The sequence below is a fragment of the Balaenoptera ricei genome, chromosome 6 (assembly GCF_028023285.1).
Source record: "Balaenoptera ricei isolate mBalRic1 chromosome 6, mBalRic1.hap2, whole genome shotgun sequence".
Classification (NCBI taxonomy): domain Eukaryota; kingdom Metazoa; phylum Chordata; class Mammalia; order Artiodactyla; family Balaenopteridae; genus Balaenoptera; species Balaenoptera ricei.
In genome coordinates, this window is record NC_082644.1 from 58556466 (window position 1) to 58569636 (window position 13171).

General features: G+C 33.6%; 1 protein-coding gene across 2 annotated transcripts in view; it reads left to right on the forward strand.

Annotated features, from left to right (window-relative positions):
• ZDHHC21 (zinc finger DHHC-type palmitoyltransferase 21) overlaps nt 1-13171 on the forward strand; it is a 60534-nt gene that overhangs the window by 16930 nt on the left and 30433 nt on the right. For both annotated transcript variants that reach the window (XM_059926417.1, XM_059926419.1), the window contains exons 5-6: nt 1426-1537; nt 4595-4733. In XM_059926417.1, the coding sequence (XP_059782400.1) occupies nt 1426-1537; nt 4595-4733 (251 nt within the window). The remainder of the gene's footprint in view (nt 1-1425; nt 1538-4594; nt 4734-13171) is intronic.

The window sequence follows — 13171 nt, forward strand, 5'->3', positions numbered from 1 at the left end:
TAAATTAAACTTTAATATTGTTGCTCTCTCATGTAATATGTTTTCATTAAAATAAGAATTGTAAGTAAGAAATGGAAGAGAATTTTATTTTAAAGTGAAATATTTTAAATGTAAAAGATAATTCCTCAACTTTCATATTATTGGAATGAACAGTTGATTTGATATAGCTTTTATTCATACTTTATTGATTTCTTCAGAGGCATTTGTAGCAGAATGTTTTTCCAACACTTTACTATAAAATTCCAGTATATTGATTTTACTTCTGGCCATTAAACTAGAAATAATGGAATTAAAATAGGGTATCTTTTTAGAAAATTGAAAACTACCCACAATTCTATTACTTATATTTAGAATCTTTCATTTAAAAAAATTTTAAACTTTTCATGCTTTAGCAAGGATTTAGTTACTACCTACTGTGTGCTAGGTCACACTTTGCATATACTAATACTCACTCTGAGTATTGGAGTTAGGTTAATTTTACTATGCCCATACTTTTAGTGAGGTTAGGATATAGTTTTCCATAAGTGATATAAAGTTTAAGAATTTTTATAAAAGTAAAATTCCATTTCAAGAAATATTAGAATGATATCTTCTATATAACAATTGTCTTATCTTGGTAGATGACTGTCCCATAGAGTTTTTATGGATCTAATTAGAGCAGTTCTTAATGAAAACAAATGACTTTTCCCTTTATTCCTGTAAACTTCATGTTTTTAGCACAAAGCTTAATTGTGTGCTCTTTCACAACAGACTAGAGGAAATTGCTACTTGGTGGTAGGATAGAATTTTGTAAAGAACTCCGTTATTTCCGTTCAATAGTAATCTTCTTGTAATCTTCTTCACTTCTGAAACTATTCTAGTACCTCTTAAACCCATCTGAAATCTTTTTCCAACCCTCTCTCATAAACATTCCCAAATGAATCCATTAATATTTAAAAAAATGGTTTCGTGTGGGGAGTTTGGGGGGATGCCATCTCTGTTTTTCTTACGATATCATACGATTGATTTTGACTTATTAATCTATGAAACCAATACTCAGCATTATTTCTTCTTTAGAGCCTTTAGATAATAAATTTCTAGAAATTAATTTGTTTAAATATAATTCTGTTTTAATGTAATAATTTGGTTGTACTTCAGGGTTTTGTCATTAAATTTTACTTACAGCAATATGCTTAAACTCAAATATGTTGTTTTCTACCTCTTAGCTTGACTATTAATAGTGTCTTATTTTTATAGTGTTTAAAATTAGAAACGTACAAAATAAAACATGCATAGAATAGAGCAGCAACATTTTTGGCAAACATTTACACTGGAGACTTAGACATATATATCGAAGAATTCCTATAAACTCTTCTAAACACTTGTTGCTAAATTTCAGCATTATTCATGTGCCTTTATTAAATGGATTTTAATTTCCTTCTCTAGAAAGGGAGTTCTGGGAATTGTGTAACAAGTGTAATTTGATGAGACCAAAGCGCTCCCATCACTGCAGCCGCTGTGGCCACTGTGTTAGGAGAATGGATCATCACTGTCCATGGTAAGAACTAAGTAATTCGCTTTTTGGAAAAAAAGGTAATAAAAAATAAATCTTAGCACTTAGCAGATTTAAACAAAGGTTATATTAGAGTTATACAGTTTAAGAAAACCTTTTAATGAAGATCCCTTTATTTGATCATATGGTTTTATCAACTCCCAAAGTCATTTTTTCCAGAGATCCTATGTTTTCTCACAAGGAGATATTTGAGCAGAAAACTAAGAATTAACATGCACCCAAATATACAAAAGAACGAAGGTGGTTTTATTAAATGAGGCAATGTATGTAAAGCATTCAGTGTAGTATCTGACATAGAAAATACTTAAATATAAATATAGTAGCTGTTATTGTTTGTAACTGTAATAAACCGTATACATCTCATTGTTTGTCTTTCCCTTCCAATTTGTTTAATTAAAGAGTAACACATTTCAGATACCCTTATACCTCATTTCACGCACTTTCAGCTTTTTCAGTGTTTTGAATTGGTAATAGGTATTAACATTACATGCTGGCTGGATGTGTAAAAAGTGGTTCAGCTGATTCTGCTGAACTGCCAACATTTTTCGTCAATAGGGGGCTCTCTTGTAATATTTAAAGAAAATGTTCAGTTGAGAAATAGAATTTTTGAAAACAAATGCTGTGAGAGTTCTTCATTGTATCTCATTTCAAAGCTGTCACAAAAATCTGTGAAAAAGATATTGTATTTAATTCTGCTTTCCTAGCATGGGATCTCTGTATAAATATTTAAACTGGTATGGTGTAGCACTTTATAAATATATCTATATACATATATATTTATGTTTGTACACACATACATGCATATATGCAAAGTTAGCTACATAATCTTCTTAAATTTATAATTGTATTTATCTAAGTTTGACTCAGGGTAGAGTTTAGCTTTGCCTAGTAATGCTAATCAATTTAGAGTTTCCCTTATTTTTGATAACACAAGTTATTATTAGCAAGCTTTTAGTAAGAATTTGGTTTTCACTATAAACTGATTGTTTAAATACAAGGTAATTTCCTGAGATTAAGAAAAAGTAAAAGCACTTTGTTACTATGTAAAAAAGTTGAAAATTCCATCAACAGGATAGTTTAGTATATAACATACAGTTGGTGTTGAAAAAATGTGCCTTGACTTTAAACAGATTAATTCTCAAGTGATTTTACAAACCTCAGTCTTCTGTTTACAGTTGCAATAGTAGTAGATTTTTTAAAGCTATATAAAACATGTATTCAGGTAAGGGATAATCACACTTAAAAACTCAATTTTATACACTTTTTAGAGTAATATTTCTGATTAAAAATATAATAAATGTTCAGGATAGTTGGTTGGATATTGATACCTCCTTTTAAGTGAATGCAATAGCTTAAGCTTAAAAAATAATCAACTAGGAACTGTTTTGGTACTATATAGATTAGTGATTTTATTTATTTATTTATTTTCAAGGAATAAAGATTGACTTTGTGACAAAATAAAGTGCTGTTTAACCAAAATTCTAAGATTGGGGTGAGCTCTCTGTTCCTAGGCCTTGCGCCTCCATAGTTTTAGTCACCTTCTCAAAACACTGGTGGGAAGAAGAGTGAAAGTACAAAGAGCTGGAGGATAGGAAGGGAGGGTAGACCAGGGGGCCTGAGTAGATTTAGGGATTTATGTGATTGAATTCCCTAATAGGGCAATGCTGAGATATTCAGAGAGTGAGGGAAATGTACAGTATAAACTAGAAGCAAGGAGAATTTTTGATTTTTTTCAGAAACTGCATTATCTTAACTGCTTAACAGCTTTAGATGTGGAGGTCAGTTCTCTGATGACCTCAACGCTTACTCTATTTTTGGCTCTAATCACTCCTTCCAAGGACTTGCTACCAAAAGAACTCTTACATGTAGATTATCTTAGTGTTTCTTAAAGTTCTGTGCTTAAGAAGAATGCCATGATCATAGCAGTTATTTCTCAAATTTTGGGGGGACAGAAAGGATGGGACAAGTATAAGTCATCTTTCAAGCAACAGCTACTGAAGAGTATTTTTGAGTGCATACAGAAGCACCCTTCTCTGGTAGCCCTGCTTGCAGATAACAAAACACAGGAAGTTTTCTTGTTTACGAAGCATGCACTCTTTAGTCTAAGAAATGCCTCTTCCAGGTTTTCTGTTCAGTTATAGATCTGATTTTAACAAATAGTTAGACAGCACACCTTTAAAACAACAATTTAAGTTAGGAATTTGACCCTATTTATTTATTTTTTCAAACAGTGGCAGTGTAATGCTATACTGAAATGAAAACATTTGTGAAAGGTAATTTGTAGTTTTGAACTAGGGTTTTCTGCTGGAATTGTAAAATATTTTGAAAATTTAGGTACAATAAATAACCTTGGAACAATAAAATAGTCAGCTTGCATTAATCTTGAATATTTTGGGATTATAACATTAATCCTTTTTCCTAGTTGTGGTTCACTGTTGTATTGGTGGAAATGTAGCTCTAAGAATTTATAAGTACTTTTGAATATGTGTTTATTTTCAGGAACCAAGGTTAGATTTTAAAAGTAAGAAAAATTGTGAATGCTTAGCAGTATTTCAGAGTGGCAGGTTTAAGTTATTTTACTTCACATCATTCAAATTGGTCTGCACAGCTAGAATGCTGCAGTGGAAGAGCAGTATACAGAAGAACGTTCTTGTTCTCTTGACCACTGTCTCTCCTAACTGTACATTCTCTGGCAATTGTCCTAACTCCTTTGTTCCTTTTTCGTATCAGTGAAGCAAGGAGGCTGCCATCTGTTCTTCCCTGCCTCACTGGGTTGTTGTTGAGTTGAAGGGGAATCATACACAGGACTTCTTTAAAAAGTACAATGTGCTTTACAAATGTGACGTGGCATATTTGTGTCATATCTTATGTACTCTTTGCTTTTAGGTTTGAGTGACTTTAGCTTATCTCTGTGAAGTAAAGCACATGTGAAGTTTGTGCTTTATGTGAAGTTTGTGTGTGTTTGCGTTTACCTCTAGTTTTACCATCCTAAAATTAACATTAAAGTTTGAAATATTTTTTCTTTTTCCTTTTTTTCTTCAGGATTAACAATTGTGTTGGTGAAGATAATCATTGGCTTTTTCTGCAGTTGTGTTTCTACACTGAACTTCTTACTTGCTACGCACTGATGTTTTCTTTCTTCCACTATTATTACTTTCTTCCACTAAAAAAGCGTAACTTGGTAAGAAATGTTTATATCAACTAATGTTAGAGCAACTATATTATACAGTTATTAACATGTGGTGCTTTTAAGTGCAGAAAATTGAAAACAAAAACAACAAACATAAACCCTCAGATTGGTGCATTTTAAAATGTATTGGAATTGAGAAAGTGGACCCTGTTCTGACATTGCCTTTTAACCACATCTATTTATGATTATTTATTAGTGTTCTTTAAAAAGTGACATATTAGATCTCTTAATAATCTATTGGTTTAAAAATATATACAGTAATGAAAAACAAAGTGAAAAATGTTAGCTTCTTGTTTCTTCTCAGGAATAAAAATAGACTTGTTTAATTCTTAAAGGTTCTCAAAGGAACATTAAGTTCTTGAGAGAAAGGACAGGACAAACTTGCAGGATGCCTTAAAAAGTTATTACATACACCGTTTGAGGCATTGCTTTTCCCGTTTTGTAGAGGAACTACAATAGATGTTAACAAGATTTGCCCAGAATGATGGTGTTAGTGGTGGCGGTGGTAATAGCATCACCTAGGAGTGTTAAGGCTTGACTGTATATCAACACTATGCTATGGGCATGTGATTTTAATTCTCACGTTAGTGCTCACTACAGCCACATGAGGTGGGTATGATTTTTCCCCCATTTTATAGATGGAAACAGACTAATAGAGGTTAAATAAATAGTTACTGAAGATGCAAAGCTAGGAAGTGATTATTAAACTGGTTTTAGTTGTAGAGCTGGGATTTGAACCTGATTTTGTGTTTTCTGAATCATAACTTGTGTGCTTTGTGTGTAGAACTGGTATTTGAGCCTGATCCTATGTGTCATTTGGACTTAGATTGTGTTTTTAAAATGCCCTGTGTGTGTGTGTGTGTGTGTGTGTGTGTGTGTGTGTGTGTTTGTGTGTGGAAGAGAGAGAGAGACAGAGAGAGTATGAGCGAGGGTGCGTGTGAGGAAACCGGTAGGGAAGACAGAGGGAAGAAGGAATAGATTCCCTGATGGAGAAGGGTGTTTTCTTTCCTGTTTATATCATTTTATACTGTTTAAATCTTTTTTATTAAAAATAACAAGTTCAGTGGTGGTACATACAATTACATTTTGTAATAAGAGAGCAACTGAGAGAAGGTCTTTAAGTTCTGCGTATTTAGATCTTTTTTATACACATGATCATTTTGTTTAATTAAAAGAAGATATTTACTGTTGTTGCTTAGTTGCATATATTAGTGGGGCCTTGTTATAATTCTCCTTATTAAATACAGAGTGAGCAATTAAAATTAAATACTAATAACGGAAAAAAATTCAAAAGGGAGAACTGTAAATACAGGTGTTTGACATCACACTGAGACTTTAGTGCATGCTAGTACTATGGTTTTAGAAACGTTTTATTTATAGATTAATTTCTTTTTTTATGCTTTCTCATATTTTAATTTTACTTTCTAATAAGACCAGGTACAAAAGAATGGTCACCCAAAACATCCAGATCAAAAGCTCTAATGCAATAGCAGCTAATATTTAAAGAGTCATTTAGGGTCAACAAGGTACTTTTTCTGCACATGTTATTTCTTTTAATTCCCACAACAACTGTGTGAGGTGACCTAGTCATGAGTGTGACTTTAAAGCCAAACTCCTTGGGTTTGAATCTCAATTATAGATTAATTTCTGATATAATTGGTATTGTAGTTAAAATATGTAAAAGGTTATACATATTCTCCCAAAAGTAACCTGCTTCAAGTAGGTTGAGCCTAATAAGAAAAGCATTAAAATAAAAATTTACCAGTAAGATTAAGGTCAGAATGTTTTAAAAACTGAGAGAGAGTTAAAATTTAGTGGTATTAATGAAAAGCTACTAGAGCTTCTCTAGGAGGGAATGCATTGTAGTATAGTGAAGGGATTGGCAAACTATGGGCGTTGGGATAAGTTTGAACCTCTACCTGTTTTTGTTAATAAAGTTTTACTTGAAACACAGCTGCTCACATCTATTTACATAGATATGTATCTATGTATCATATGTATCTACATATGATTGCTTTTGTGCTACAACAGCAGAGTTGAATAGTTGTGAGAGAGGCATATGGCCTGAAAGCCTAAAATATTAAGTATCTGGCTCCTTTATTTTTTTAATTAATTAATTTTTGGCTGCGTTGGGTCTTCGTTGCTGCGTGCAGGCTTTCTCTAGTTGCAGCGAGCAGGGGCTACTCTTTGTTACGGTGCGCGGGCTTCTCATTGCAGTGGCTTCTCTTGTTGCGGAGCATGGGCTCTAGGCACGCAGGCTTCAGTAGTTGTGGCGCACAGGCTCAGTTGCTCTGTGGCATGTGGGATCTTCCCGGCCCAGGGCTCAAACCCTTTTCCCCTGCATTGGCAGTTGGATTCTTAACCACTGTGCCACCAGGGAAGTCCAGATTAATTCTTGCATCATTATAAATTATACCTTTTTATCTGTAGTAATTATTCTTGCCTTACAGTGTTTTTCTTTGTTATTAATTTAGCTATATCAGCTTTGTTTTGGTTAGTATTTTCATGGTATATCTTTTTCTATCTTTTTACTTTCAACCTTTATCTGTTATGTCTTGTCAGTGTGCCTTGTAGACACCAAATATTTCTTTTTTTTAAGTTTAGTTTGATAATCTTTGTCTTCTAATTGGAATAGTCCATTTTTATTTACTGTGACTGATATTAATCCTATCATCTTTTATGTATTTTCTACTTGACCCATCTGTTCTTTGTTTCCATTTTTCTCCTTTTCTTACCTGCTTGGAAATTTTCAATTAAAAAAGATTTCCAGTTTATCCCTTCTGATGGTGTTTCTCCTTTTACTCTTTTTAAAGTGGTTTTCCCAGAGATCAAAACATTCTTCCTTGGTTTTCTGAAGTTTAATATAAGTTGGTACTTTAAACATTGCTGCGATAATAAATGTAGTGGCCTTAGAACTCCTCCTATCATCATTTTTGGTGTTCTGGGTGCGTAAAATAGATGTTGAACTAAAACTCATGACAACAAGAAGTAATTATTGTCGTTTATATATTATGTGTTATAATACGTATGTTATATGAAGTCACTGTTTGTTTAGAGTTACCCACACATTGATGCTTTTTCTAGTCCTTCATGTCTTCATAAGTTTCTAAGTTTCTTTCTGGGAGTATTTGTTTTCTGCCTCTTGGTGGAAGTGTACTGGAACAGATTCTCCCAGTTTTGGTACACCTGAAAATGTATTTATTTCTCTTTCATTTTTGAAGGATTTACTTGCTTGGCATAGAATTATACGTTTGGAGTTATTTTCAGGTTTTAAAAGATGTTATTTCCTTGTCTCCTGGTTTCCATCATTTCTGTTGTAAAGTCAGTTGTTAGTTTTATTGTTCCTCCATTGAAGTAATGTATCTTTTCTCTGACTGCTTTTATGATTTAGTTATTTATGTTATTTCAGCTTTGTTGAGGCATAATTATATAATTAACATATAAATTTATAAGATACTTAAATTGTGCATTATGATAATTTGATATATGTATACACTTTAAAAAAAATTTTTTTTTATTATTATTATTTATTTTATTTTATTTATTTATGGCTGTGTTGGGTCTTCGTTTCTGTGCGAGGGCTTTCTCTAGTTGTGGCAAGCGGGGGCCACTCTTCATCGCGGTGCGCGGGCCTCTCACTGTCGCGGCCTCTCTTGTTGGGAGCACAGGCTCCAGACGCACAGGCTCAGCAATTGTGGCTCACGGGCCCAGTTGCTCCGCGGCATGTAGGATCTTCCCAGACCAGGGCTCGAACCCGTGTCCCCTGCGTTGGCAGGCAGATTCTCAGCCACTGCACCACCAGGGAAGCCCCTATGTATACACTTTGAAAGGATTTCCCCATCTAGTTAATTAACACATCCAACGCTTCACATATTAATCTTTTTTTTTTTTTATGAGAACATTTAAGTTCTTCTCTCTTAGCGAATTTCAGTTGTACAGTATGGTGAAGAAACAGTGGTCACCATATTTTACATTAGATCTTTACCTTATTCATCTTATAGCTAAAATTTGCACCCTTTTACCAACCTCTCCCTATTTCCCACAACCCCAGCCCCTGGCAACTACTTGTCTACTCTCAGTTTCTATGAGTTGAACTTTCTTTTTCTTAATTCCACAGATAAGTGATACCATTTGGCTTTTTTCACTTAGTATAAGGCCATCAGGGTTCATCTATGTTATCACAGATAGCAGGATTTCCTCCTTTCTCATGGCTGAATAATATTCCACTGTGTATATATACAACATCTTTTTTATCCATTCATCTATTGATGCACACTTAAGTTGCTTCCATATCTTGGCTATTGTGAATAATGCTGCAGTGAACATGGGAGTGCTGATATCTCTTTGATATCCTGTTTTCATTTCCTTCAGATATATACCTAGAAGTAAAATTGCTGGATCATATGGTGGTTCTTTTTTTAATTTTTTGAGGGGTCTCCATACTGCTTTCCATAGTGGCTGCACCAATTTATATTCCCACCAACAGTGCAAAAGGATTTCTTTTTCTCCACATCCTTGCCAACACTTACCTTTTATCTTTCTGATGATAGCCATTCTAATCTTAACAGGTGTGAGGTGATATCTCATTGTGGTCTTGATTTGCATTTCCCTGATGATTAGTGATGTTGAGTACCTTTTCACATACCCATTGGCCATCAATATATCTTCTTTGGAAAAATGTCTGTTGAGGTCCTCTGCCCATTTTTTAATCAATTTTTTTTTTTTTTTTTTTTTGCTGTTGAGTTGTATGGGTTCTTTATATATTTTGGATATTAACCCTGTATCAGGGATATGATTTGCAAACACTTTTTCCCATTACATAGGTTGCCTTTTCATTTTGTTGGTGGTTTCCTATGCTTTGCAAAGGTTTTTAGTTTGATATAGTCCCACTCGTTTATTTTGCTTTGGTGACTTTGCTTTTGGTGTCAAATCCAAAAAATCATTGCCAAGACCAACGTCAAGGAGCTTACCCAATATGCTTTCTTCCACGAGTTTTATGGGTTTAGGTTTTATGTTCAAACCTTTGATTCATTTTGAGTTGATTTTTGTGTATGGTGTAAGATAGGGGTCCAGTTTCATTCTTTTGCATGCGACTGTCCAGTTTTCCCAGGACCATTTATCGAAGGGACTGTCTTTTCCCCATTGACTCTTTTTGGCTCCTTTGTCATAAACTAATTGACCATATAAGAGTGGGGTTTTTTTCTGGGCTGTCTATTCTGTTCCATTGATCTAAGTGCCTTTTTATGTCAGTATCATACTATTTTGATTACTATAGCTTTGCAATATATTTTGAAATCAAGACATGAGATGCCTCCAGCTTGGTTCTTCTTTCGTAAGATTGCTTTGGTTATTTGAGATCTTCTGTGGGTCCATACAAATTTTAGGATTGTTTGTTCTATTTCTGTGAAAAAAATGCAGTCAAATTGTGATAGGGATTGCATTGAATCTGTAGATTGCTTGGGTAGTATGTCCATTTTAAGAATATTTAATTTTTCCAATCTATGAATGTGGCAGGGCTTTCCGTTTATTGGTGTTGTCTTCAGTTTCTTTCATCAGTGTCTTCACTGTACAGATCTTTCACCTTGTTGGTTAAATTTATTCCTAGGTATTTTATTCTTTTTGATACAATTGTAAATGGGATTGTTTTCTTAATAACTTTCTGATAGTGTATGGAAATGCAACTGATATTTGTATATTAATTTTGTATCCTGCAACTTTATGAATTTGTTTATTAGTTCAAACAGTTTTTTGGTCGAGTCTTTAGGTTTTCTATATGTAACACCATGTTATCTGCAAATAAGGTCAGTTTTACTTCTTCCTTTCTAATTGGATGTCTTTTATTTCTTTTGCTTGCCTAATTGTTCTGATATCCAGTGTTGAATATTGGTGATAAGAGTGGGCATCTTTGTCTCATTCCTGATCTTAGAGGAAAAGCTGTCAGCTTTTCACTTAGTCTGATGTTTCTGTGGGTTTGTCATATATGGCCTTTATTATGTTGAAGTACGTTTCCTCCTACACCCAGTTTGTTGAGAGTTTTTATCGTGAATGGATGTTGAATTTTGTCAAGGGCTTTTCTATGTCTTTTGAGATGATCATATGATATTTATCGTTCAGTTTGTTGATGTGGTGTATCATACTGATTGATTTGCAGATTTTGAAGTATCTTTGCATCCCTGGAATTAAATCCCACTTGATCATGGTGTATGATCCTTTTAATGTATTGTTGAATTTGGTTTGCTAATGTTTTGTTGAGGATTTTCACATCTTTGTTCATCAGAGATATGGTTTTCTTTTCTTTTAGTGTTGTTGTCTGGTTTTTGTTTCAGGTTAATTCTGGCCTTGTACAGTATTTTGGAAGTGTTCCTTCCTCTTCAATTTTTTTTGAAAAGTTTGAGAAGGATTAGTGTTAATTCTTTAAATGTTTGGTTGAATTCATCCATGAAGCCATTTGGTCCTGGACTTTTCACTGTTGGGGGTTTTGATTACTGATTCAGTCTTCTTACTAGTAATTGGTCTGTTCAGATTTTCTGTTTCTTCATGATTCATTGTTGGTAGGTTGTTTCTTTCTAGGAATTTATCAATTTCTTCTAGGTTGTCCAATTTGTTGGTATATAATGTTTCATAGTAGTCTCTTATGATCCTTTGTATTTGTGTGGTATCAGTTGCAGTGTCTCCTCTTTCATTTCTGATTTTATTTATTTGAGTTCTCTTTTTTTTTTTTTAGTGAGTATAGCTAAAGGTTTGTGTATTTCGTTTATCATTTCAAAAAACCAGGTTTTAGTTTCCTTGATCTTTTCTATTGTCTTTTTAGTCTCTATTTCACTTACTTCTACTCTAATCTTTGTTTTTTCCTTCTTTCTACTTTTGGCTTATTTTGTTCCTCCTTTTCTAGATCCTTGAGATATAAAGTTAGTTTGAGATCTTTCTTTTTTCTTAATGTAGGCATTTATAGCTATGAACTTCCCTCAGAACTGTCTTTGCTGCATCTCGTAAATTTTGGTGTGCTGTATTTCCATTTTAATTTGCCTCGATATTTTTTAGTATCTGTTTTGATTTCTTCTTTGGCCCATTGGTTGTTCAGTATTATGCTGTTTAATCTCAACATATTTTTGAATTTTCTAGTTTTCTTCTTATAATTGATTTCCAGTTTCATACCATTGGGGTTGGAAAAGATGTTTGATATGATTTCAGTCTTCTTAAAATTAAGGTTTGTTTTGCCACCTAATATATGATTTACCCTGGAGACTGTTTCCTGTGCACTTGAGAAGAATGTGTATTCTACTGTTGTTGGATGGAATGTTCTTTAAATGTCTGTTAAGTCCATCTGGTCTAACATGTAGTTTAAGTCTGATGTTTCCATATTGATTTTCTGTCTAGATGATCTATCCATTGTTGAAACTGAGGTACTAAAGTCCCCTACTATTATTATAATGCTGTCTAGTTCTCCCTCAGGTCTGTTAATATTTGCCTTATGTATTTAGGTGCTCCTCTGTTGCATGCATCATATTTACAAATGTTATATCCTCTTGTTGGAGTGACTCTCAATATTGTTTTATATTGACCTTCTTTGTCTCTTCTTACAGTCTTTGGCTTAAAGTCTATTTCGTCTGATATAAATATAAATAAATATAGCTACCTCTGCTTTCTTTTGGTTTTCATTTGCGTGGAATATCTTTTTCCATCACTTCACTTTCAGTCTGTGTGTCCCTAAAGCTGAAGTGAATCTCTTATAGGCCCTAGATAATTGGATCTTGTTTTTTTTTTACCCATTCAGCCATTCTTTGTCTTTTGATTGTAGAATTTAGTCCTTTTATATTTAAAGTAATTATTGATAGGTATGGACTTACTTTTGCCATTTTAAAAATTGTTTTCTGGCTGTTCTGTAATTCCTTTGTTCCTTTCTTTTTCTCTTGCTTTCTTCCTTTGTTTTTTGGTGATTTTCTTTAGTGCTGTGCCTGATCTATCAATATAAGATTCACTCAGCTAGTTTCTGGATTTCATTCAAAGGTAATTGCTTCATGCTTAGTAGTAGATTCATTGTGTTTGTGGGAAGAGTTGAGTTCAGGAGCCTTCTCTGTTGCCATCTTGGGCCAGAACTCCTGTGATTTCATTTTGTTTTTGTATTTAGCAGTTATTCTATGATGTGCTTCATTGTTATTTTCTTTGCATTCTTCCTGTTTGAGAGTTTATATAACTTCTTAAATCTGTGGCTTGATGACATTTTTAAGTTATGGACATTTCTTGGCCTGTGTCACTTCAGCTGCTACTTCTGCCCAACTTTATCTCCTGCATTTCTGGGATTCTGATTATATGCACATGAGATCTCACTGCACTGCATAACTTTTGTAGTCTTTCCTGCATTTTTCCTTTTTTTCCCTCTGTGCTTCAGACTGGGTATTTCCTACTGACCCCTCTTCTGGTTTACTGCT